The sequence below is a fragment of the Mustela nigripes genome, chromosome 13, assembly GCF_022355385.1.
Source record: "Mustela nigripes isolate SB6536 chromosome 13, MUSNIG.SB6536, whole genome shotgun sequence".
NCBI lineage: Eukaryota > Metazoa > Chordata > Mammalia > Carnivora > Mustelidae > Mustela > Mustela nigripes.
Window position 1 is genome coordinate 34,936,321 of NC_081569.1, and position 23,618 is coordinate 34,959,938.

General features: G+C 35.3%; 1 protein-coding gene across 1 annotated transcript in view; it reads left to right on the plus strand.

The window, feature by feature from the left end:
• The window catches only part of UNC13C (unc-13 homolog C), a 559,224-nt gene that overhangs the window by 533,388 nt on the left and 2,218 nt on the right, over nucleotides 1-23,618 (plus strand). Inside the window, exons 30-31 of the mRNA XM_059371954.1 lie at nucleotides 18,903-18,995; nucleotides 20,533-20,692. Of these exons, the coding sequence (XP_059227937.1) occupies nucleotides 18,903-18,995; nucleotides 20,533-20,692 (253 nt within the window). The remainder of the gene's footprint in view (nucleotides 1-18,902; nucleotides 18,996-20,532; nucleotides 20,693-23,618) is intronic.

Here is a 23,618-nt window from a genome sequence, read left to right on the forward strand (position 1 = left end):
GGTACTAGATGAAGGTTTCCCTCTTTGAGCCGGTTCACCCTTAGTCGCAGTTAAGTGTCCTCTTATGTGCTCCCCAAGTCCCCAAGTCCCCTATCTTTCCTAACATCACAAAAATCCCACTAGTTCGTGAGAGCCCATCTACTTTGCTACCTCTCCTTGAGCCTATGAGCTCTTACAAAAGTTTGTGTTTCTTACTTGGGAGCTGCTTTATCTGTAGTTCCCAAACTTGGCAGAACCAAAACCACCTACAGAACTTTTAAAAAATGTAAATGCTGGAGCTCCACCAGAGATTCTACTGGCTTGGAATGGAGTCCACATGTATGGTTTTAAAAGATCCCAGATGTTTCTAATATAGAACACCTATGTGTGGGAATCATGGACTTCAACCACTTTTAGTGCCTGAGATATATATTTGATGGATGCCTAAATGAATGAATAAATGAGTGACTCAGTGCTAGTTTCAATCAATTAAGATGGAGCTAGAGTAGGAACTGGTCAGACCCATGTAACTCCAAGGCTTAAATACTTTCCAAGCAACATGTTCCTTCTCTTTTTCCTTTGATGAAGAGGCAAAATTCAGGAACATTTCTGCTGAGTGTAAACATTATTCCTGGACACTAGGTCAATGTTGCCTGAAACTCCTGATAATAAGTTTTTTGCAGATAGGGAGAATAAGCCAGAGCCGGGTGCTGGACCCTGAGCAGAGTGTGTTCTCTTTCATCTTTGGGAAGCATAGGCTATCTGTCTGCAAGACCCCTGACTGTCATGGCTGGGCTACCTCTCTCCCCTGTTGTGAATTTTTTTTTAAATTTTACTATAGAACCTAAGTATGACTGATTAATCAAATATATTCCATTGTTATTTAGTATTATAACAGAAATTGTGGACTCCCTAGACCACAGATTACATTTCTCTGATTGACCACATGTTGAATCACCTTATTTTTCAGTACAAATCTGAGCAAGAACCTAAGGCTTAAGAGTTTTATTCAGAATGAGAATATTATACAATGAACCTTATAAAGTTTTGCAAGTGTTCACAAGAGACATTATGATTTGAAAGTTTGTTGACAAATTTAGGAATGCATGTGTCCCATATTTGGTCAGTAGATCGTATCAAAGGTTGTTTGTCACTCAAATACTACCATAGGAATTACCATAGTGTATACTGTAAGAATCATATGAACCATTTGTGGGCTCCTCGGGGGAACCTAGGGGGTCAAACTTTGTCATTTTGTCAGCTTTGAGTTAAAAAAAAAAAAAAGGTAAACTTTAGCTACTCAAATGCCTTACCTAGCCCCAGAGTTCTGAATGCAAATGCTTTTGAGGAAACTGTACTTTAGAGAAAATGTTAGCCACTAGCGTTTACTGAGCATTTATTATGAGCTAGGCACTCCACAAAGTATTTAATACTGTTCAGTCTTCATAATGACACTATTAAGTAACTACTGTTATTATCCCATTTTTTTCGGATGAAGAACCAAGGATAGAGAGATTGAGAAGCTTCTCAAAATCATACCCTAAGTTAGAAGTTGGATTATTCTGGCATCTGACCTCAGAGCCTGCATTCTTGTACTTTCTCTGTATTCCATTACTGAGCCCTTACCAAGTTTGTGGCACTGGGGAAGGCATAACAGTTATACACAGGAATGTATTAAAATCCCTTGTCCTTAGGAAGTTTATAGTTTACTGAATTGGAAATATGAGCAGTTTGTATTCCAATAACTATAATAAAAGTAAAAACTATTAAGAGCTTTGAAAGAATGATAAATGAAATTGTATCAGAGGAGAAACTTTCCTGGTAGAGTGGTCAAGGAGGGCTTCATGAAGACGACATTTGACTTTAGCTTCAGATGATGGATGGATGGATGGATGGACGGATGGATGGATGGATTTTTAGGGCAGTGGTGTCCAGTTTTATGCCAAATTCTGCATTAAGAAGGCAACCAGTGGTTGGCTCTGAAAAACGCATAATCCTAAATAGTTTAAACAAAAATGGGAGTGAATCATAAGAATGCTAGCAAGTCTCAGTTTAGAACCAAGCCACAGGACACAGAGAGGCACTGGGCCATGGAAATTACTAGAAGCCAGTATTTAAATTCCTTCAGAACACAGTCTCTTATCTGTGTTTCTCCATTTATTAGAGTCAAACTTAATGTTTTCTTTATAAAGAAAAATAATTTTTAGTGTTGTACCCAACCTGAGAGTTCCTCAACATTGTTTGAACTTACAGAGTCTTTACAGTGATACAGTTGTAAAGAATACAGTTTGGGGGAATCATTTCTGAGGCTCTTTCCTTTGTTCCTGTTGGCTTCAACAAACAGTTGATTTTATATTTTTATGTGTGTTTACTTCAAAACTTAAAGTCCCCTTAAAAATAGATATTCTCTCTTCATTCTTTAGGAAAAAAAAATCTCTTTACTTGTCAGATGACGTTCAGAGTTTTTGGAAGAAATATGCACTATCAAAGAGTAGATGTTTAAATAATTCTGCTTAAATCTAAAGCTAAAATCATATTGATGTAATCCAAATATTTGTCTTTAAAACAACTTTTTTTGCTCTAAATATGAGTTTTTAAAACAAAAAGTAAATAGATCATTTTACCCAATTTAAAGAACATAAAGGAATTAACACTTATAAGCACCTAATATGTGTTAAACAGCGAGTTCAGTCAGTGTTATCTCATTTTTAATTTATTTATAAACAAATATTAGTTTATTTCAGTTCCAGATGTAAAGAAAATGAGTCTCAGCGATGGTAAAATAATTGCCAAGGCCACAGCTAGTAAATGCCAGGAGTAGGATTCAAACCCAAATCTTTCAGATTACAAAAATAGTATCTTCAAATACAGTTTATTTTTTTTAATATTTTATTTGTTTATTTGAGAGAGAGAAAGAGCACAAGCAGCAAGGAGTGGCAGGCAGAGGAAGAGAGAGAAGCAAAATCCTCACTGAGCAGGGATCCTGATGTGGGACTCGATCATAATACCCTGGGGAATATGACCTGAGCAGAAGGCAGATGCTTAACTGACTGAGCTACCCAGGCTCCCCTCAAATACAGTTATTTAAGTATATATTTTATTTTGTTTATCTGAAGGTAGGGAATGTAATGCATTCATTTCATGGACTGTTCCCCCCACAGCACCTCCAGAGTGGGAGATTTTATAAATTAATTACCAAATGAAGAAATTGTTTATTTTTTAAAATCTGTAAGGTGACTCGGTTTTTACACATTCCAGATTTTGAAGTTCAAAGTCTTATTCAGTACTGTAGAATGATTAATAAGCCAAAAAAAAAAAAAAAGCAAGAAGGCGAAGAAAAAGAATTGCAGCAGTGGGGGTAGGGGTCGGGTTCTTTCATTAAGTTCCTTGTGTTCCCTCTGTTGGGAAGTAGAACCGTAACTATTCTCTTTTTTTCTATTCTGACAAATACTACTTAGTCTGTCTGTTACAGTTTCTTCCATCTTGTTGTCCACACTGCTTACATTAGATTAGACCAGTTCCTGATGAAAAGGTCAGAGCCTTGCATTACTAAGTCTGTTGCCTTCTCTGCAAAGGAGTTAATATGTGTATACCCGCCTCCTGCAGGGTAGCTGCTCCAAACTGATGGGGAAGTTCCATTTTACTGTTTCAACAAGAGTCTCTATTTCTTCATGGTTTTGGCCTGCAATAAAGTCTTTTTTATTAAATGAATACTCAGACCTACTATTGGTAACTATGGTTATCTCTGGGATCTTTCTATTATCCCTAGCAAAACTGATTTTTAATGATTTTTACTGCTGCTTGAGAATATTCTGCCTGCCGAGCAGTCCTTACTGATTACCCTAAGGAAGTGAGCTCTGTCTTCTGCTGTCATCCAGGTATCTATTACTGGATCACTGCGGACATGGGTCCATCAACCCATCAATGCATATTACTAATTTTCCTCTCAACACTGTTCAATTACTTGCTCACATGCTGCATTCAGCAATTTGTTCATGATATCTGCTCGGCAGGGTGGATAACATCCTGGTCAAAATGACAGCCACATCAGTAAAGCGTGTACTCTCATTGTTAGGGAAAGCAGAGGATTCTAAGTCAATGAACTTAACTCATCACCTTCATTTTCCTACCCTAAGTTTCTTTTTGTATATGGAAACATTTTAATTAACAAGTGATAGATGCTCACTAAAATCAAATCAGGTGATATGAAAGTGTTTCATATGTAAGAGCTAATACACTTTGCTGATTCTATCTATTTATTCTCCCAGACTTTTGGTCATACACAATATAAAACTTAAATTCATCTTTCTTTACCCACCTTAGTTGGATAATGTGCATACTTTTAGGCTATTTGATTTTTCATACTTATCTTTTCATAACTTATATACAGATTTTTCAATTTTTAAATGCACATTCATATTTCATAATGAAATATGGTTATATTTCCTAATGTTACTACTTATAAACTATATAGGTTGTATCTAATTTTTTGGTTGTATCTAATTTTTTGACCATTGTAAAAATGTTTCCATTAATATCTTTAGTCAGTCATGTCTTTGTATATTTATGCAAGTATTTCTGTATAACAGATTCATGGAAGATGATAAATTGAAGATTTCCTCAATAGAAAAAAGGAAATTTCTATGTCAAAGGAGAGGACTGGTGTAATATTTTAAGAAACAACCACAATTATAGGAAAGACTTCCTATAAGCCACATATATTTGTTAAGTCCCTTACAGGTGACGTCTTTAATCTTTGTAACATATTAATGGGGCAAGTACTACTATTATTTCTGTTTTTAAAAATGAGGTAAGTGGGTAGAAGAAAAATAAATGAAACAAGATGGGATTGGGAGGGAGACAAACCATAAGTGACTCTTAATCTCACAAAACAAACTGAGGGTTGCCGGGGGGAGGGGGTTTGGGAGAAGGGGGTGGGATTATGGACATTGGGGAGGGTATGTGATTTGGTGTGTGCTGTGAAGTGTGTAAACCTGGTGATTCACAGACCTGTACCCCTGGGGATAAAAATATATGTTTATAAAAAATAAAAATTAAAAAAAAAATAAAAAAATAAAAATAAAAATGAGGTAATTAAGCCACAGAGAGACTACACAACTTGTCCAAGGTCACCCAGCTAATATAAGGTGGAGCCTGCATTCAAATCCAGGTAATACGGTCCAGAACTGACCTCTTACCTTCTCTGCACTGCGTCATAGCAACTTTGTATCTCCAGAACTTACTTCCCAACTGACACTTTTTAACATTAAAAATCCAACCTGCTTTGTCAATAGCAGATATTGTCAAACATTTTAGACAATATAGTTTTTTTTTAATTTAACATTGAAACTATTTTAATATTGTTGTAATTTCTAATGCAATAATGTTTGGTAGGAGAGAAAATAGGAATACATGATAAGGTAGAATATTTTCAATTGCCAAAATGAGTGGTATTGAATAAGAATGTAGAAGTGGCTCCAAATGACAGTAAATAACATAGACTGGAGTGACTGGGAAAGCCAAAGAAGGGTGGCAAAGCTTAGAGAGGAGCAGGATATGAATGTGGAATAAAGGTTTGTGAAAAGGGACACTGCTGAGTGTAGTGAGAGAGAAATTTGATTCTAATTAATGGAGGGAGAATTTCGAAAGCCATGAGTTACTTAGGGGAATTTGGAATTTTCCATCAAAGCAACAGGCGCCCTTGGGAAGCTTACTCCTGCTAAGTTCTATAAAATACAACAGAAATACATGAAAGCAAGGTGATTTCTTGGAAGGTGATGTAGCCATCTAGATGTGGTGAAAAGGTCCTAAACTAAAAGAGTAGCATGGTGAAGCAGAGATTGAGTTAAATACACTATGTAAAGAGTAACAGACAAAATTTGGTTGTTAGGATCAGTAAACAAAGCAGAGGGAAAGTCCCATGGGGTTTTCAATGATTTGAGCTTGGATGGCAGGAAGAATGGTGTTATCAAGGTTGGAAAAGGGGAAGGTGCCAACTGGAGGAGGTGTGAGAACATCGTTACGTTAACTCTGGGGGAACTTGTAGGGATCCTGATTCAGCTATTTATAATCTCTATCAAACTCTTCTATAAAAATACATGGATGTATTATTTCAAACCTCTATAATTGGGAGTTTAAAATTCCTATTTATTGACAAACTTTGTGTTTTAAACAATATTAAATCAAACTCCCTTGATAATAGTTTTTAGACTTGTTTTAACTACCTTTATTTTATTTTGATTATAAAGGTAACATATGCTGGGCTGCCTGGGTGGCTCAGTGGATAAGCCTCTGCCTTCGGCTCAGGTCATGGTCTCAGGGTCCTGGAATCGAGCCCCACATCATACTCTCTGCTCAGCAGGGATCCTACTTCTCCCCCTTTCTCTGCCTGCTTCTGCCTAATTGTGATCTCTCTGTCAAATAAATAAATAAAATCTTAAAGAAACTATTCAACTTTTGATATTCATATTTGTTAGAAATACTTCAGGAGCTTTATATGCAACCGTGTATTTTCCATATAGTATTTCAAGCTAAGTATTTTACGTGGTATTATCTGCTCTTTAACAATATGTTATACTTATATCCAATCACATAGATGATATTTCATAATTAGCTTATTCCCAAAATACTTAAATTTTTCAATTTTCAATTAATATTATAAACATTTCCATGTAAATTCTTTTATGTATTTAGAATTACATTTTGAATAGACTTCCACTATGAAAATCCTAAACTCAAAGTTGTGAATATCTAGAAAACATGTAATACTCAAGTATTTTTCCAACAAAAGCTTGTTCCAACTTTCATTACCATCAAAAACAGATTAGAATTTTAGATTTTCCACTAAATCCCTAGCATTTTTAATATTAAGTAGTTGAATTTCTCTTTGTGAATTGTCTGGTTATGACCTATATTCAGTTATTTATTGGCATCCTAGAGTTTATCAATTTGTATGATTGTTTTATAAATTAAGGAGAGTAACTCTCTGTAATGTGTAAACATATTCTTGGTTGATTACTTGCCTATGATATCTTTTTTTTTTTTTTAAGATTTTACTTATTTATTTGTCAGGCAGAGAGGCAGGGAAGCAGGCTCCCCGCTGCGCAGGGAGCCCATGTGGGGCTCAATCCCAGGACCCTGGGATCACGACCCGAGCTTAAGGCAGAGGCTCCAACCCACTGAGCCACCCAGGCGCCCAGCCTATGATATCTTTTGACCTACAAATGTTTTCAATGTGCTTTCATCTGTGATTTATTTCTGTAAGTCCAAGGAGTCTTTCCACATACAAATATCGAATAAAAATTTGTCTATATTATATTCTTCTTTTAGTTTGATTTTTCAATTTTAAATTTTTTAAAAAATATATCAGAATTTATCTTTGGTATATGATGTATGGTGAGGATGTAAATTAAACATTTTTCCCCCCGGTATTACCCAATTCTTCCACCAATATGAAGTCATCTTCCCCTTTCCCACCAATGGTCCCTTTGTCACTGATATCTTAATTATACTGGAATTCTGTTTCTGGAACTCTTACCCTATTCTGTCTACTTACAGTCCAGAATTAGACCAATTTAATTACTGTGGCTTAATAAGATGCTTTAATATTTTATAAGAATAAGTCTTAATTTTTCCTTTTAAATATGTTTTTAGGTACTTTCTTGAAGAAGTTGTGATAAGATCTTAGTTCCCTTTAATAAGTTCTGTTTTTAATAAGTTCTTAGTTTCTATTAGAAATGCATTTCCAAATGGGCTTTGGAGTCTGTAAGAAAATATATATTTTAAAAGCCTTTGGGAATCTGATTAGAATTGCAGTAAATCTATAACTAAATATGAAAATAAGTGACCATCCTTAATGTATTTTATCTTTATGTTAGAGATATATTTTTCTTTTATTAATAATTATCCTTTTATGTCTGAGTCAAATTTCATGGCTTTATCACATTTTTAATTAGGTTAATTTCAGGGTATACACACACACACACACAAATTTCTCACAAATTTCTCTTTGTGAGAAATTCATATACACACACACATACAAACACACATTTATTTTGCTGCTTTGAGAATGATATATATTGTGATTCAAAATCATATAACTATTCGTTTCTTATGGTTTTTATCTCATCGAGTTAATTCAAGAGACTCTCTTAAAGAAAAAACATTAGGGTTTTGTTTTTTTTTTTTTTTAACAAACATAGGGTTGCAAAAAAATTGTTGCCATTTCTAGGACCCAAACAATACTTTCTATTTTTTAAATCATTGGTTTCATATAAATTTTCAGAACATTGTATTTATTCTCTTTTTGCTCTGAATTTTAAAAGAAGATTTCTAATAATTAACATGTGGGTATGATATTGGTTATTGTTTTAAAAGGAATATTCTTTATCACATTTAGAAACCATGCCTAAAATCTGAATTATGTCAGTTTTTGTTATGAATGGGCACTAAAATTTATCAAATTTTTTTCAGAATTTGGGAATTTTTTAGTTATACTTATTATGATTATAGTTTAAACAAACCTTTTCTAGTTAAAATAAGCTGTATTTGGTGAATGGATTGTATTCTATCTGTATTTCATTTAGCTTTTATAGTTATATGTACAAACTAGTTTCATGAGTTTCCCTTTACATACTGTCCATGTTAAGTTTTTATCTCAAGGTTACAGACACATTAAATTCTCTACTCAAAAACAGAATTGAAAAAGAGAAAAAAACTTAAAAACAGATGTTATTTACATAGAAGTCATAAGAAAATCTGTAAACTATTAGAATAAAAAGTTTTAACAAGATCCTTCCTTACAAAATCAACATAAAACCTCAACAGCATTCCTTTGCTCATGAGTGGCCAATTAGAATATGAAATTTAAAAATCATTTAAAACAATAAAACAATTAAAATACCTACAAGTAAATTTGGCAAAATATGTATAAGACCTCTAGGAAAAAACCTGAAATTTTATTCAAGGTAAGATGTAAGAATATAAGTAAATGAACAGAGTGAAGTACTGTGCTCATGTCCTATACAACAATATCATCAAGGTCCCCAACAATCTACAAGTTCAGTGCAATGCTGATCAAAATCTTAATAGGAGACATAATAAAAAATGGCTATTGAAACTGTGTTGCTATTTTGTTGCTTCATTTGCTATATAGCAAAATACTGGAAACAACTTGAATAATCATTAATAGGGGAATATGTGAACAAATAATGATCTATTCATAAAATAATAGAGGTTGTAAATGAATGAACTATAGCAACATTTAATAAACCTCTAAAACCAATAAATAAATAAATGAAATCATACCCACAACCATTTATAAATATTTTTAAATGTATTGAATAATATAATTATAAATGCATAATATTTATAATCAATAAAAGTATAAAACATTTAAGTCATAAGCTCTGAATCCACTAATGGAGAATGGGGACAGGAAGAAGTATTCTTGGAATCTCAACTGTTTCTCTAATACATTATCTCTTTTTTAAAATCTGCAAATCAAAATAGAAAGGTAGATCACAATAAAACTCCCAAGTCATAAAACCAGTTTATCATTTATAATTATTCTTTAGAACTTCAAACTTGAACTTTAAGCATTATTCTTAACCTTTCTTTAAAATTTTATAACTATGTGTATTCAGCAAAAATTTATTGAGTGCGTCCTATGTATTGGGCATTGTGTTACTCACTAAAGATCTGTGACCAAGGCAAAGATAATTTGCTCACAGAGCTTATATTTTGGTAAGCAAGACAGACTGAAAGCACATAAATAATGTAATGCAACATTAAAGAAATGCTGTTAAAGTTAAAAAAAAAAAAAGTGAAAACAACATCACAATTTCCTAGTGTTCCAGTTATTTTAACAATGAAAGCAGCTCCCCAGGGAGACTTGGTGGGGAGTGGTTATTGACTAATTATCAATTAGTAACGTGGTGCATATATACAATGGACTCTTACTCGGCCATTAAAAATGAAAAGAAATCTTGCCATTCACAACACTGTGGAGAGAATTAGAGTTTAGGGGCACCTGGGTGGCTCAGTGGGTTAAAGCCTCTGCCTTTGGCTCAGGTCATGATCCCAGGGTTCTGGGATAGAGCCCCACATCAGGCTCTCTGCCCGGCAGGGAGCCTACTTCCTCCTCTTTCTCTCTGCCTGCCTCTCTGCCTACTTGTGATCTGTCTGTCAAATAAATAAATAAAATCTTTTTTTTTAATATTTTATTTATTTATTTGACAGAGAGAGAGAGATAACAAATAGGCAGAGAGACAGACAGAGAGAGAGATGAGGAGAAGCAGGCTCCCTGCTGAGCAGAGAGCCCAATGCGGGACTCGATCCCAGGCCCCTGGGATCATGACCTGAGCCGAAGGCAGAGGCCTAACCCACTGAGCCACCCAGGCGTCCCATAAATAAATAAAATCTTAAAAAAAAAAACAAAAAGAATTAGAGTGTATTTTGCTAAGCCAAATAAGTCAGGGAAAGAGAAATATCATATGATTTCATTCATATGTGGAATTTAAAATAAGATAAAAACAGAGGGAGGCAAACCATAAGAGACTCTTAATTTATAGAGAACAAACTGAAGGTTGCTGGAGGGAAGGTGGGGAGTGGCGAATATGCTAAATGTGAGATGGATATTAAGGAAGACACTTGTTGAGATGAGCACTAGGTATTATATGTAAATGATGAATCACTATAGTTTATTCCTGTAACCAATACTATACTCTACATTAAATAAGTAGAACTCAGAAAATTTCAAGAAAAGAAAAAAAAAACATTTCAATTAGTAGTAACTTTAAGGATAAAGCACAGAAATCTAAGAAACCATATTGTTCCAAGAAGCAAAATTAATTTAAATGCATATTTGAATGATAACTGGAATTTGATAGGTAAAATACTGTGGAATTTAATATAAAAAGTTGCAAATGCAAGCTTAATGTTATCACATAAAAACACATAATCATAAGATATCCAGATGCTATCTGTCTATATAGTGTGACGTTTATCTTTGATTTCACATCATTTCTACATTTTAGTTCAGCAAGACTTTAAATGCCATAAAACAAAACACCAAGACAGAGTTTGCTTTTTCCTCTTTGATGTATAAAAGGGTAAGTGCTGGAAGAAAAGTAGTGTTTAATGAACATCACAGCACCATATACACCGGACCCTTTAAACCAGAGATCTGAGACCAAACCCCAGATTGCCCATTTAGTGACTTGGACAGGTAACATCTAGGACCCAGTTTCACCATCTGTAAAATGTACCTATCATCTTTAATATCAAAGCAAGATCTTATAACTAAAGCACTTAACACAATGCCTGCCACACATAAGTGGTCAAAAATTATAGCCATGCATGATTACCATGAATTCCTTCAAATATATATTAAATACTGTGGAGGTAATAAGAAAAGAACAGGAAAGAAACAGAGGAAGGCAAAAGAAGGGTTGACAGAAGAAAAGGAGTTCAAGTTAATAAAGCACTTCCGTGGTTTATTTGACCTTACCGTCTTCAAGGTTGTCTAACAACTTAAGAGAACTTAATGGAGGTAGGTTACTCCCACCTTGAATTGTAGACCTGTCAGCTCTGATACTCAACGGTGACATTGCCAGAATGGTCATTCCTCATGAACTCCCCATGCCTTCCCTTTGAGGGTCCCAGCAAAGAGCTCTGAGAATAGATTCAAGCCCCCTTTCAGAGGCTTAGCTAGTTTGGATAAAATGGAGTGGTCACTTGAGCAGTTGTAGTATTTTTCATCTGACATTTTACAGAATGCTTATTGAGGACCTGGAGTTAATTATCACATGAATAATCATTACTAAATGTTTATAATATTTAGTCCCTCACAGTGTGTGCTAAAATTATGAAAGATGGGAGACTAACTCTATTAGCATGCTTATATATTAGTGTATCATAATCTGATAGTACTCAGTATCTTTTATCCTCAAAAGCTGTTCTTCTTAAAAGGACTTCAGATAAAGCAGTCCTACACCATTTGCCAATGTTTATTCACATAAGCAGTTTTCATTCCTGAAGGGGAAGTCTGAGCTACTAACATCAGTGACAAAGGACACATTCCAGAGGCCCAGGTGTTGATCTGAGACACAAGTGTTTAATTCCTATGGATTTTGTATAGACAAGATTATGTAACAGGCATAGCCTCAGATTAAGTTTTCATTCAATTCTCATAAAAACTGTTAATAAAAAGCAGAATATTAGGTGATTTTCATATTCCATTCCATGGGAAATGGAATCTCTTATATGTTATCTTTCTCTTTGGGGGAAATCTCTTATATGTTATCTTTCTCTTTGGAGGAAATAACTACCTGATCAATGTATATTTTCTTCAAATGCTTTTGCCCATTTTTTTTTTTTTAATCCTGGGATAGAAAATCAACAGATTTCACCATGTACATGGATAATCAGATTCAAGTCTATAGCACACCTACCAGATAGGAGGAACAGTACCTTGCCCGTATAACACACCTGTAACTCACATCTGACTTAAGCAAGCAGCTTCCATAGTTTTAGCACCTGCAAAAGTAGTTAATAAGTCAACTCAGATATATGTACACAGTGATGACTTTGCACACTGATGCAGGACTGTAAAAATAATTGTGTAAACTGTATCTGTGCAAAGCACTTTTGCTAATTAACATGAAAAATTAGGATTCTAATCCTAATCTTGCAAACATTGTCAGAAGAAACAAGATTTTTTACTGTCAGTTATAAATGTACAGGCAAATGAAAAAATAGTACAACACTCAATACATTGTAATTGGAAATACTGGAAACATTGAGAATTAAAGTGTTTCATTTCTTGTTAAAATCTTTATCAAAAGTAGTTTTAAAAATATATGTTTATGAAAAATAAAAAATTAAAAATTAAAAAAAAAAAGTAGTTTGCCTAGTACTTGCATTTTCTCATCATGTTACTATAAAGAGCAAACATCTTTTGTATACCTTGATGGAATGTCATATTCCTTCTGAAGTTTGGGTCAATTACTGACAATATATCTTTTCTACTTCAAAATCGTAACATCTCTCAGAGTTCCTTAAATGTAAAGATTTTCCCCCAGTGTCTCTTCCACTAGTACATCTTCATCTTCTGCCTCATCTACTGCCAGTAAATTCACTTTCACTGAGTTCCCTGTCTGTTTCTCTAGTGTCTCTGTTAGTGGTAGTGTCAACATTCCCAAGTTCAATAACCTTGTCCATTAGTTCATTTACATTCTATGCCAATTTCACTCCAGCCTCATCACTCTTTAGTTCTTTTCTGTCCTTTCATCTTTGCCGGTCAGTCCCTTCTTCTGATTGTCCATGTTTGTAAAACGTCACATGGGTTCCTCACTGGGAAGGCAGCATCACAACTACACCCTTGCTGTATGTGTAAACTGAACAGGTAAATACTAGCAGACTGTGAAAGAAACAATGTAATTGATCACTGATGACATCTCTGTTATTTATGTAGTGATCTGTGAACTAAAATCTAGAAGCAAAGTTTATACTTTGTGCAATGATACACATTTACTATACCATGATAAGTGAAATCTGAACCTGTTTGTAGGGACAGGGTGTTATTTTACTAAACTATGGGAGCAGGAATCTAGGCCTATCACACCATGTAAAGTGAGGACTGCTGGCAGGTTTAATCAATGAATTGGCTCTTTAGTATCTATCAAAATAACATCATATGTTTATTATATAATTGGAGATAAAATGTGTGAATTATTAATATTAATAGAATCTCCCTGCCATTATGGAATATAGTTAGGAAGAAAAAACCACTGCATAATTTACTACAATACCAAGCATTAGCATGGCTTCTAGGGGGTGGTATAAGCAGCTGGCCACGAAAGCAGGACCTGGAGTCCTAAAGTGACAGTCGTGCACAGCATGGCCATTAAAGCAATAACGGCAATCAATGATAAACGCTTTTAAACTACTTCTTAACTCCACTTGTTTAGGGTTGTGACACATTAAGAAGTCAGTTCTCAAGCCTACGTTTGACTTGATTGAGCAGTAAATTTCACATTTTGTGTTAGAAAGGAAAATGTGCATTTTTAGAGTCTGGTATAAATGACTCTACCCAGGCAGTTTCACAGAAGTGTTCATTCACTGCTGAGTACATACGTATGATTTTTAATGTTTTTCTCTTCCCAATGCAACTGTCTGTATCTCTTTAGGGAACACACACACACAAACACACACACACACACACACACACAGCAGGTACATGTAGAAGATGGAAGAAAAGCAATTGTAAAAAGGGAAAACTTGTATCTGTGCATTTAAACAGCACATTTTAAAAGGTTTTGAGCAAGTCTCATAAGCTGCTCCTTGTTTTAAAACAGTATAAAATTTCTCCTCCAAAATAAAGGCCGCAAACAGAAACCCAAGTTCCCTAATTAGAACTTTAATATTCCCTGCTATAAAAATCTCTCAAATTCTGTAACACAATTAAAGACTTTAAATTACACTCAAATGAAGAAATGACGCTCCTGGCAAGTGTCCCGATGGAAGGCTTTCCTCAGTTATAAACACATTCAATCAATAACTTGCCTAACGACCATTTCATGATGTTTACTCTGGGCAGAATCCAGCCACTGCTGTATCATCGCTCAAAGATACATACAAGACAAGCCATACCTATTTTAACCACAAACCCAAGCACTGAGCAAGCTCAGATCTTTAGTAAAACAATGAAAATATGCAAACTAGATGCATGCATTTTCACTGTCGCTTAGAGACATTTTACCATCACCTGTGATTTCAGCAATAGCTACAAAAATCAATCAAAAGAAAACTCATCTCACCAGATTCTTGGTTAATAAGTGGTCTTACATTTTAAGGAAGTCTTCCTTATTAGACATTTGAGGGCTCTAAAAATCTGCCATCTCTATTCTACTCAACCCAGGAAGTCTGAGGGAAGGAAGTAGAATTCCAAGGTTGCTAGGCAGACTGTCCATCATTCTGGAGTTATCTTCTTGCAGTCTTTGATCTAGATAACCATAATGTCCATATTTTTTTCATAATTTCTATATGTGGACATTATGCCTGAATCTTAAAAGAATTTAATAATTTTGAAATATTCCCTTATTAAGAATTGAATTATTGTCATAATAAACTTGGAAGCATTTCCTAGCAGCTGTTAAATGCAAGGCTCAAAATATTCTATGTATTCTTTAATTATCTCTTTTTAGCCTCACCACAGTGTTGCCAGGTAGGTGGTTTTATACCCACTTTAAAAACAAGAAAATGAAAGTTCATGGAGTTTTAATTATCCATTAGTGAGTGAGTGAGACCATCTGCATAATCAAAGCAGTATGATTCCACGGCCCAGGATTTTTAGCATTTGAAGGAATCAAGAACAAAATTGCAGATTGTTTGTGGGATAAAGAAATGAACATATTTTTATAGTAGAGCTGTTTGGATAGGGTTTCATAGGATAATAGAGAAAGGATGTCCACAACATGTGGTTTGTCTTGGTGAAAACATGAAGAAAGTTTTCAAGAATTGACTAATGTGAACAGCACAGACCTACGACATGGATCAAGTAGAAGGTCATCAAGAGCATCCTAGGAAAGAGTTAGGTTTTAGGACTGGATTCATGGTACAGTGAGACGCAATGGTCTTTCCAGAAGAGAATGGAGTGATCCATCTCTTACGCACATGAGAGGAATTATTTCTAGAAATAAATCGGACTACGCCTCTTAGAGCCAAAAACTTCAGAGACTTCTCAGCAGCTCTGAGATAATATCTCCACACTTCTAAACGGCATTCAGGGTACCACCGTGTTGTTAAAGCTTTCCTCTGGCTACTACTCCCTCATCTGTGCTCCATCCATACTAAGCTGCTCGCAGTTTCCAGGAGGCGCCATTCTGACTGATGCATGTGCTCTCATGCTATTTCCTTGACTTTGTCTAAGAGATGAACTCCAACTCAGCCTTGAGGAGCCTCCTTAAGGATTTTCTCCTCTGGGAGTAATATTTCCTAAGAAATTAGTGTCTATTTTTAGCCTGTTCCTCCCTTCAAAAACTGTCTCATTGTTCCACGAAGGAGTATTGGGAAAATACTCGAAGTATTTTCATTAAAGTTATGAGCAAATCAAAAACATTAACTCTGTTAACCAAAGTCCCAACAGTTGGCACACCGCAATTAAGATTATTTGCAAAGGATTTAATAAACTACATAGAAAGGTATGGGCAGGGGATATAAAGAAACCAGAAGGAATAGTGAACTATTAAACTACTCTTTGCGTTAACAGTAACAAGGGAGGAGGAAGCAACACTCGAAAAAATATTGTCACCTAGTGAGGGCTGCTTGAAGGAAATTATGATGTTTGGTTACAGGATTCAGCCAGCACAAAGTAAGCCCACAGGAAGGTGACCAAAGAAATAAATATCTGATGTGACTCTCTTTCCTGCTTCTAATCTCTTGCCAGGGCTTCCCTTTGGCCAGACCCAAATAGACACTAGAGTAGAGAAGACATCACTAAAATTGTCAGACAGCCTCTGAGGACAGAAGGCAGAGTGGAAAAGTATGGGAAATGAATTTGGAGAGCCAAATGGAGGATAACAGCATATCTACTTTAAATACTATCATGTAATATAATAGAAGTACAAGCCAATAAAATTAGCATAAGAGGCATAAAAACTAGAAAGGAAAAGTGAAATGTTTCACTGATTAAAGATACTTGATTATATATGTGTAACACTCAAAAGAATTAAGGGCACATTTTTCATTAAAAAGTTCAGATGGGGGGGGCACCTGGATGGCTCCATCGGTTAAGCATCAGGCTCTTGATTTCGGCTTGGGTCATGATCAGGGTTGTGGGATCGAGCCCCTCTTTGGGCTCTGCCCTGCGCATGGAGTCTGCTTAAGATTCTCTCTCTCCTTTTCCCTCTGCCCCCTCCTTTCTCTCACTCATTCTCTTTCAAATAAATATATATTTTTTAAAAAGCCTTTAAAAATATGTACCATTCACACAAAGAAAAATGTAAAACTATAAAACATAATTGAAGTACACAGAAGAAGACTTGAATAATAGGAAGTCATATTCTATTCTTGAAGAGGAGGACCTCATTTCATAAGGTTATCACCAACTTAGGGATAACGTAAAACTATCCTATATATCACCAACCTTGTGGTGGATCACGAACATGGATGGATCTAGAGGGTATAATATTAAGTGAAATAAGTCAGTCAGAGAAAGGCAAACACCATATGATTTTACTCATATGTGGAATTTAGAAAACAAAATGAATGACAAAAAAAAAAAAACAAACTGAAAAACCAACTTTTATCTACAGAGAACAAAATGATGGATAGTGGGGAGGGGCGGGTGAAACAGGTGAAAGAGATAAAGAGTCCACTTATGATGAGCACTGAGTAGTGTCATAGTATTGTTGAAGCACTGTAGTATATACCTGAAACTAATATAATTTCTATGTTAATTACATTGGAATTTTAAAAATTTTAAATAAGAATTTGCTTTAAAAAATCTCTATGGGACAAAATTAGAGTTCACCTACTCTGACAAGTAAATTTCACTTATAGAAATTACACTATAAACTTGTAAATATGAATAATACTTACTATAGTTTGTTCCTGACAGCAAAAGATCGGAGAACAAGATATGGTTAAATAAATTGTAGTATATTCACATAATGGAGTAAAGGCCAAACATTATTTTAAATGTTTTAAATGTTTCCATGTTTTAATTATTTGTAAACATTTCAGTGATTCATTTTCATGCAACTACTCATTGAACATTTACTTTGTAGTTAGCGCTGTGCTATTCCAGGCTCTCGAGGGATAACTTTATACATATTGAAATGGAATAATCTATGAAGTTTTAGGTGAAAAGATAAAGGTAAGGTAAAGGATAGTTAGAACATATGCTCCTATTTGTGGAAAAATATGTATGTTCATAGATGTTAATACATGTGTGTATATTAAGAGGTTGGTATTATTATTTTTATTTTACAAATAAGAAAACCAAATTGAGAATATGGCAAAATCTGATCAGGGAGCCAGTAGTGGTATAACTATGATTCGAATTTAAATTTATCTGACCCCAAATCACAGGGACTTTCCAATACAGCATGTTAACTTTTTTTTTTTTTTAATTTTTTTATTTTTTATAAACATATATTTTTATCCCCAGGGGTACAGGTCTGTGAATCACCAGGTTTACACACTTCACAGCACTCACCAAATCACATGCCCTCCCCAATGTCCATAATCCCAACCCCTTCTCCCAAACCCCCTCCCCCCGGCAACCCTCAGTTTGTTTTGTGAGATTAAGAGTCACTTAAAAAAGAAAGCCAACGTTGGTGGCATGTTAACTCTTGAGTAAACTTTATGAGGGGAGAATGAACTACTCCTTTTTATACCATCAGCAGACCTTGCAAATATACATTATAGAACTTGTACTGTACTGCAGCAATGTATTCATAGGTTGGTCTCTCCTGGTCTACTGTGGGCTTCATGAAAGTAGAAGCTCTACAGAGCCATCTTTGTGGCCCTACTGCTTTGGTAGCGCACATTGTAGAAAAGGTCTTTCAGGCATGAAAGTCAATAACACACCTTTGCACATAAACAATGAAGAGAGCTTAATTGGGCCTAGTGAGGCAAGTGCGAGTTCTTTTAACCATATGAGTACTAACACAGTGTCTTATAATATCTGAGGATCATATGAAATCTTAGCTCAGTGGGGTACATATGTTTATACCAAAGCTTCAACCCCAAAGAGCAAATTTAACTGTGAACATTTGTGGATACCTATTGTGTGCTATTAATCAAAAGAACCATTCATTTCCATGAACTCACTTTAAAGTCCCTTATGCAGAAAATGTACCTATCTATTATTAAAGTAGCCTGAAAGTTTGAGGCAGTAAATGTCTACTCATTTGCAGGTCACCCCTCCAAAGATTCAGTGGGTCAGATATCTGTGCATGTGGACATCACCGCAACCCCAGGAACTGGAGAGCATAAAGTCACTGTAAAAGGTATGTATCATGTCCAGATGGACCAAATAGCCTAGTAGACTTTAACCTTTACAATAATATGAAAAATGTAATTTTTTTCTTAGATCTATTTTTAAAAACATGTAATGATTTCAGGGCATGCTCATAGCCTTTTCATGAAACCAGAACTTTTGATCTAAAAATCAACGGCACAGATATTTAGCCTATATTATCTGAAGTATCTAAATGGTTTAAATACATTAGAGATTACATTTCAAACTGGCATACATTGAACATTTTCTCTTGTTGATGCTAGAATGTACATTGAACATTAGGGCTATGGTCAGCTCCATAACCTGTCAAATCTTATATGTTGGGTCACTATGTTCTTACCATTCACATTATCTACCTATATACTTGTTTTTCTATGTGATTTTCAATAACAGACTTGATTTTTTTCTTTTTAATGACTAGTTCAATCTATTGGTTTTTGATTGCAAAAATATAATCTGAATGCGGCAGATATTACAAAGGTGAAATTTAAGTGTTAATTTTGCTCAATAAAGCCATATTCTGTTTTATACTATTATAGAGTTAGTCACCATATCCACCTTATTAAAAACCATGGCCTTCTGACACATTTTAAATTTGCATCGCCTGATGTATAGCTTGCATTATAAAAGTAACAGTTATAGTCTATAATGGATTATGTACTGTGTTGGTAAATGGACATGCCTACACTTGCCAGTGTCTTTAAATATTTTACAAAAATATTTTGACACTACATATCAAATACTCAAAGTTGTGAACTTTTACAATAAGTATTTTAATTATAATATATTTTTAAACGTTTTTCAAAGGATGACAAAAGTATACACAGAAGAATGCACATTTAAGAATTATTTATGATGCCTAAAATTAGGAAAGAGCCATAACAGTAACTTATTCATTAAACATAGGATGGAATATCCATATAGTTGACTATTTGCAATTTGAAAATATATAATGAATTAGAAAGATATCCACAATAGACTTTAAAAATATAGCTGACTCATAAGACTACAACTGCTCCCATTCTACATATAAATATTGAAAGCATACATACCAAAATATTACATCGTTGCCCCTTACTGATAAAATTACAGACTTTATTTTCATCTATTCCTTATTTTCTGTATATTTTTTAGGTGTTTTATGATGAACATATCTTCACTTTTGATATGAAAAAATCACATTTTTAGTTAAACAAGAATGATAACTTTTCATTAGTAAAAAAAATGTCATTTCAATTTTAGCTAAATTTTCACTACACCAATACCACACAGTTTAGAACTGAAAGCTCGGTCAAGTGTACATTCAGAAGAGTAAATTGCTTTATGTGTGTGTGTGGGGGGGTGTGGGTGTGCGTGCATGTTTATCAGTAGGGTTACCACACTATCAAGGGCAAGTTATGGCTTCATACATCATTAAAAAGAAATTAATTCTAAAAAAAAAATTAACTCTAAGGACCGAAGAGGAGGCTAAGATTCCACACATTTGTTTGCTAACACTTTGCATTCCTTTCCTTTATGGTTTTCAGTGATTGCTATTAATGACCTAAACTGGCAGACCACTGCAATGTTCCGGCCCTTTGTGGAAGTCTGTATACTGGGACCTAACCTTGGGGACAAGAAGAGAAAACAAGGCACGAAGACAAAAAGCAACACATGGTCACCAAAGTACAATGAAACATTTCAATTGTAAGTTGGGACCCCACTCACCTACTCAGCCAGGCAATAGCCATTATACAGCTTAAACTTACTGAGGGGATTAGGGTGGGAACGACACTGGGCTTTGCTAAGGAAAGGGAAACCTATAGGTTTAGTCCAGGCAAGAGAGAATACTGACTCACAGTTGGTAGAACCTATAGGTTCATGTATTCCTGCTCTTCCCTGATCCCAGCAAATTCAGACAGCTGAATTAAGTTTTTAGTTCCCTTCCATTGCTCAGTAGCTGTCCAGTGCCTACCATGCTTTAAGCACTATTGGAGGAATTTGGTATATATAACAAAAGGTCTCTGCTCTCACTGAAGTTACTTTCTGGAAATGAGGAACATCATGGATGAGAAACATCAAAATCACAAATAAGCAAAAATCTATCACAGGATAATACTATACAGAGAATTAAAACAGGCTGATATCATAGGTTGGTTGATTGGCTGCTTAGAGTGGGTGTTCAGAGAAGCCCCAATCTGAAGACTTTTCAGATATGAATGTGAATGATCTGATTTATATATTTAAGTGATTATTCTGTTTGCTGTAGAAAAAAAAAAAATGATAGGAAAACAAGAGCAAACATGGAGAGATGAGTTAGAAGGCTGTTGCAGTCGTCCAGGCAAGAGAGGATACTGACTCACAGTTGGTAGAGCTGGTAGGAGGGAAATGGAAGTGGGTAGTAGAGAGAGAGAAGGAAGTGGAAACTGGTGGTTATGTATTAGAATGGAACTTGCAGTCGACTGGAAGTAGCCCATGAAGGAAGGGGTATATAAGCTAGGCTTCTGCAAACACTTAATTTAGGATATTCCATCATAACAGCCTTATTTACAAAGGAATCTACCAGGCTGTGAGAATTGAAGGACTGTAAGCCATAGTGATATAAACTGGGTCAAGCAGGGGTCAGGCTACTTTCCCTACTGTGCATGTAGGAGATAAAGATTGGTTACTAAAACTGGGGTGGGTGTCGGGGGGGGGGGGACTTCATGTGTCATCAACCACCTCAAAAGGAGCAGTGGCCTTCCTTGGAGTACCCTAGAGGCAGCATCACACATGAGGGCCCAGGGAAATAGACTCTGACCTCCCCCTATTACTTCTGATATCCTGAAGGAGCTTCCTGTTGGTTTTAACCAAAAGGAAGCCACAGTATGAAGAAACTATTGATACAGTCCTTACAGGTCAGCATTCTTTTGTAAAGTACATGAAGGATGGAAAGTGTATCTGGCTGAGGCAAATAGAAGTTATCTGGCTCTGAGTGAAATCAAAGATGACCTCTAGGTTTGGGGCATAAGCAGTTGCATAGATAATGATTTCCTGAGGTGGGAGAATCGGGACAAGAGGTGAGATCAAAGATTGTTTTAAATGGATTGATTTGGAGATGCCTAAGGGACATTCCAGATGGGCTATCAAATAGATAGTTGGATCTAACTTGAGAATTAACTGTGTATAGATATAATTTCATAAATCTAGATGAACCTATCAGGGATAGAGAAGAGAAGAGGACCAAGCCCTTGGGGTTTACACGTGCACACATGCTTAGCTTACCTAAATACTTTATCACTGGTTTGATTCTTTGTTTTGCATCCCTAGTTTCCCAGAGATTTTTCAGCACAGTAAATTCTGAATATTAAACTCTGTTACCACTCATCAGAACTTAACCATCCCACCACATCTCTTAAAATGGCTGTAATAGATTAACCATATTCAAAATCCCTGCTAATAAACCAGCTCACATCCATGTATGTACTCCTCTAAATTACACACACACACACACACACACACACACACACACACAAATTGATTCAGTTAAAATGTCTTCTACAAGTTTCTAGGAATTACTTGAACCATGCAAAATTCGGATATAACACTGTGAGGTTGTAAAACCATGCATAATTCTGGGGAAAGGCAGCCTTTTGGAGCATTTTAATTCATAAGAAGATCTAGCTCCCATCAGATTTTGCTCTTCTGTTCTTACCCATCAGGCCTCCATTTTCTTTCACATTATTTCAGGTTGTCTCTAAAAGAGGTACACACTTCAGTTATCAGCGTTGCCCAGAAACAAAAGTTGGTCTCTGCAAAATGTTTGATCTAAGAAAGTCACTTAGAAAAGGAAGGGATTTGGAAGCTCCTACTGCTGAGGAACAGATGTGCCTTCATTAGAAAGTGAAGGAGATCTGAGGATGCAGTAAAATAAGGGGCAGGGGAGGATTACTTTCAGCGTATTACCACACAGCCTTCTTCATTATGCTCAGTTCTGCGCTGCCAAGTTGTTATTAGTCTAGACCATCCTCAGCCCCACACTTGACAGGTGTCTAACTGTTGCCATCCGAAAGAACCAGCACGGAGGCACCACGCTCTGCTGGAACTGATTTACTCTGGAGATTTGGATCTAATTTGGCATCTTGTGAATAGTCTTGTTGTCTGTGGTAGCTTGATAGTCTAGGTTGTGTATTCCCCTGAGAAAAGCCTCCTAGATATAATAGCATGGCCAGGAGTCTGAGGTAAAGAAAAGAGAACAGAACTTCTATTCTGAAAAGTTCTATGAAAAGGATAGAGCTTCTGGCAAGAGCTACCGCTTTCCTTGGTCTACCCTCCACGACCCTTCCCCACCCCGTCCTACTCCTGTGTCAGTGAGAAGACCACACTTCCAAGAATTAAGTATAGTGTATTTTATTATTAAATTATCTATTAATCTTTATCTATTATCTAATATTTATCTGTTAAATATCTAATAAATACCTCTTATCTATCTAATCTAATAAATATCTAATATTTATTATTATCTATTAATATGTTTAATATCAAGACAGAAAAGCATATTCAGATTGATTTCCTATTTCCATATAGGCAAAGAAGTACTTAATTTAGATTGCTAAGTATATCTATATAAAGACAATCTAAAATGGAAATGATA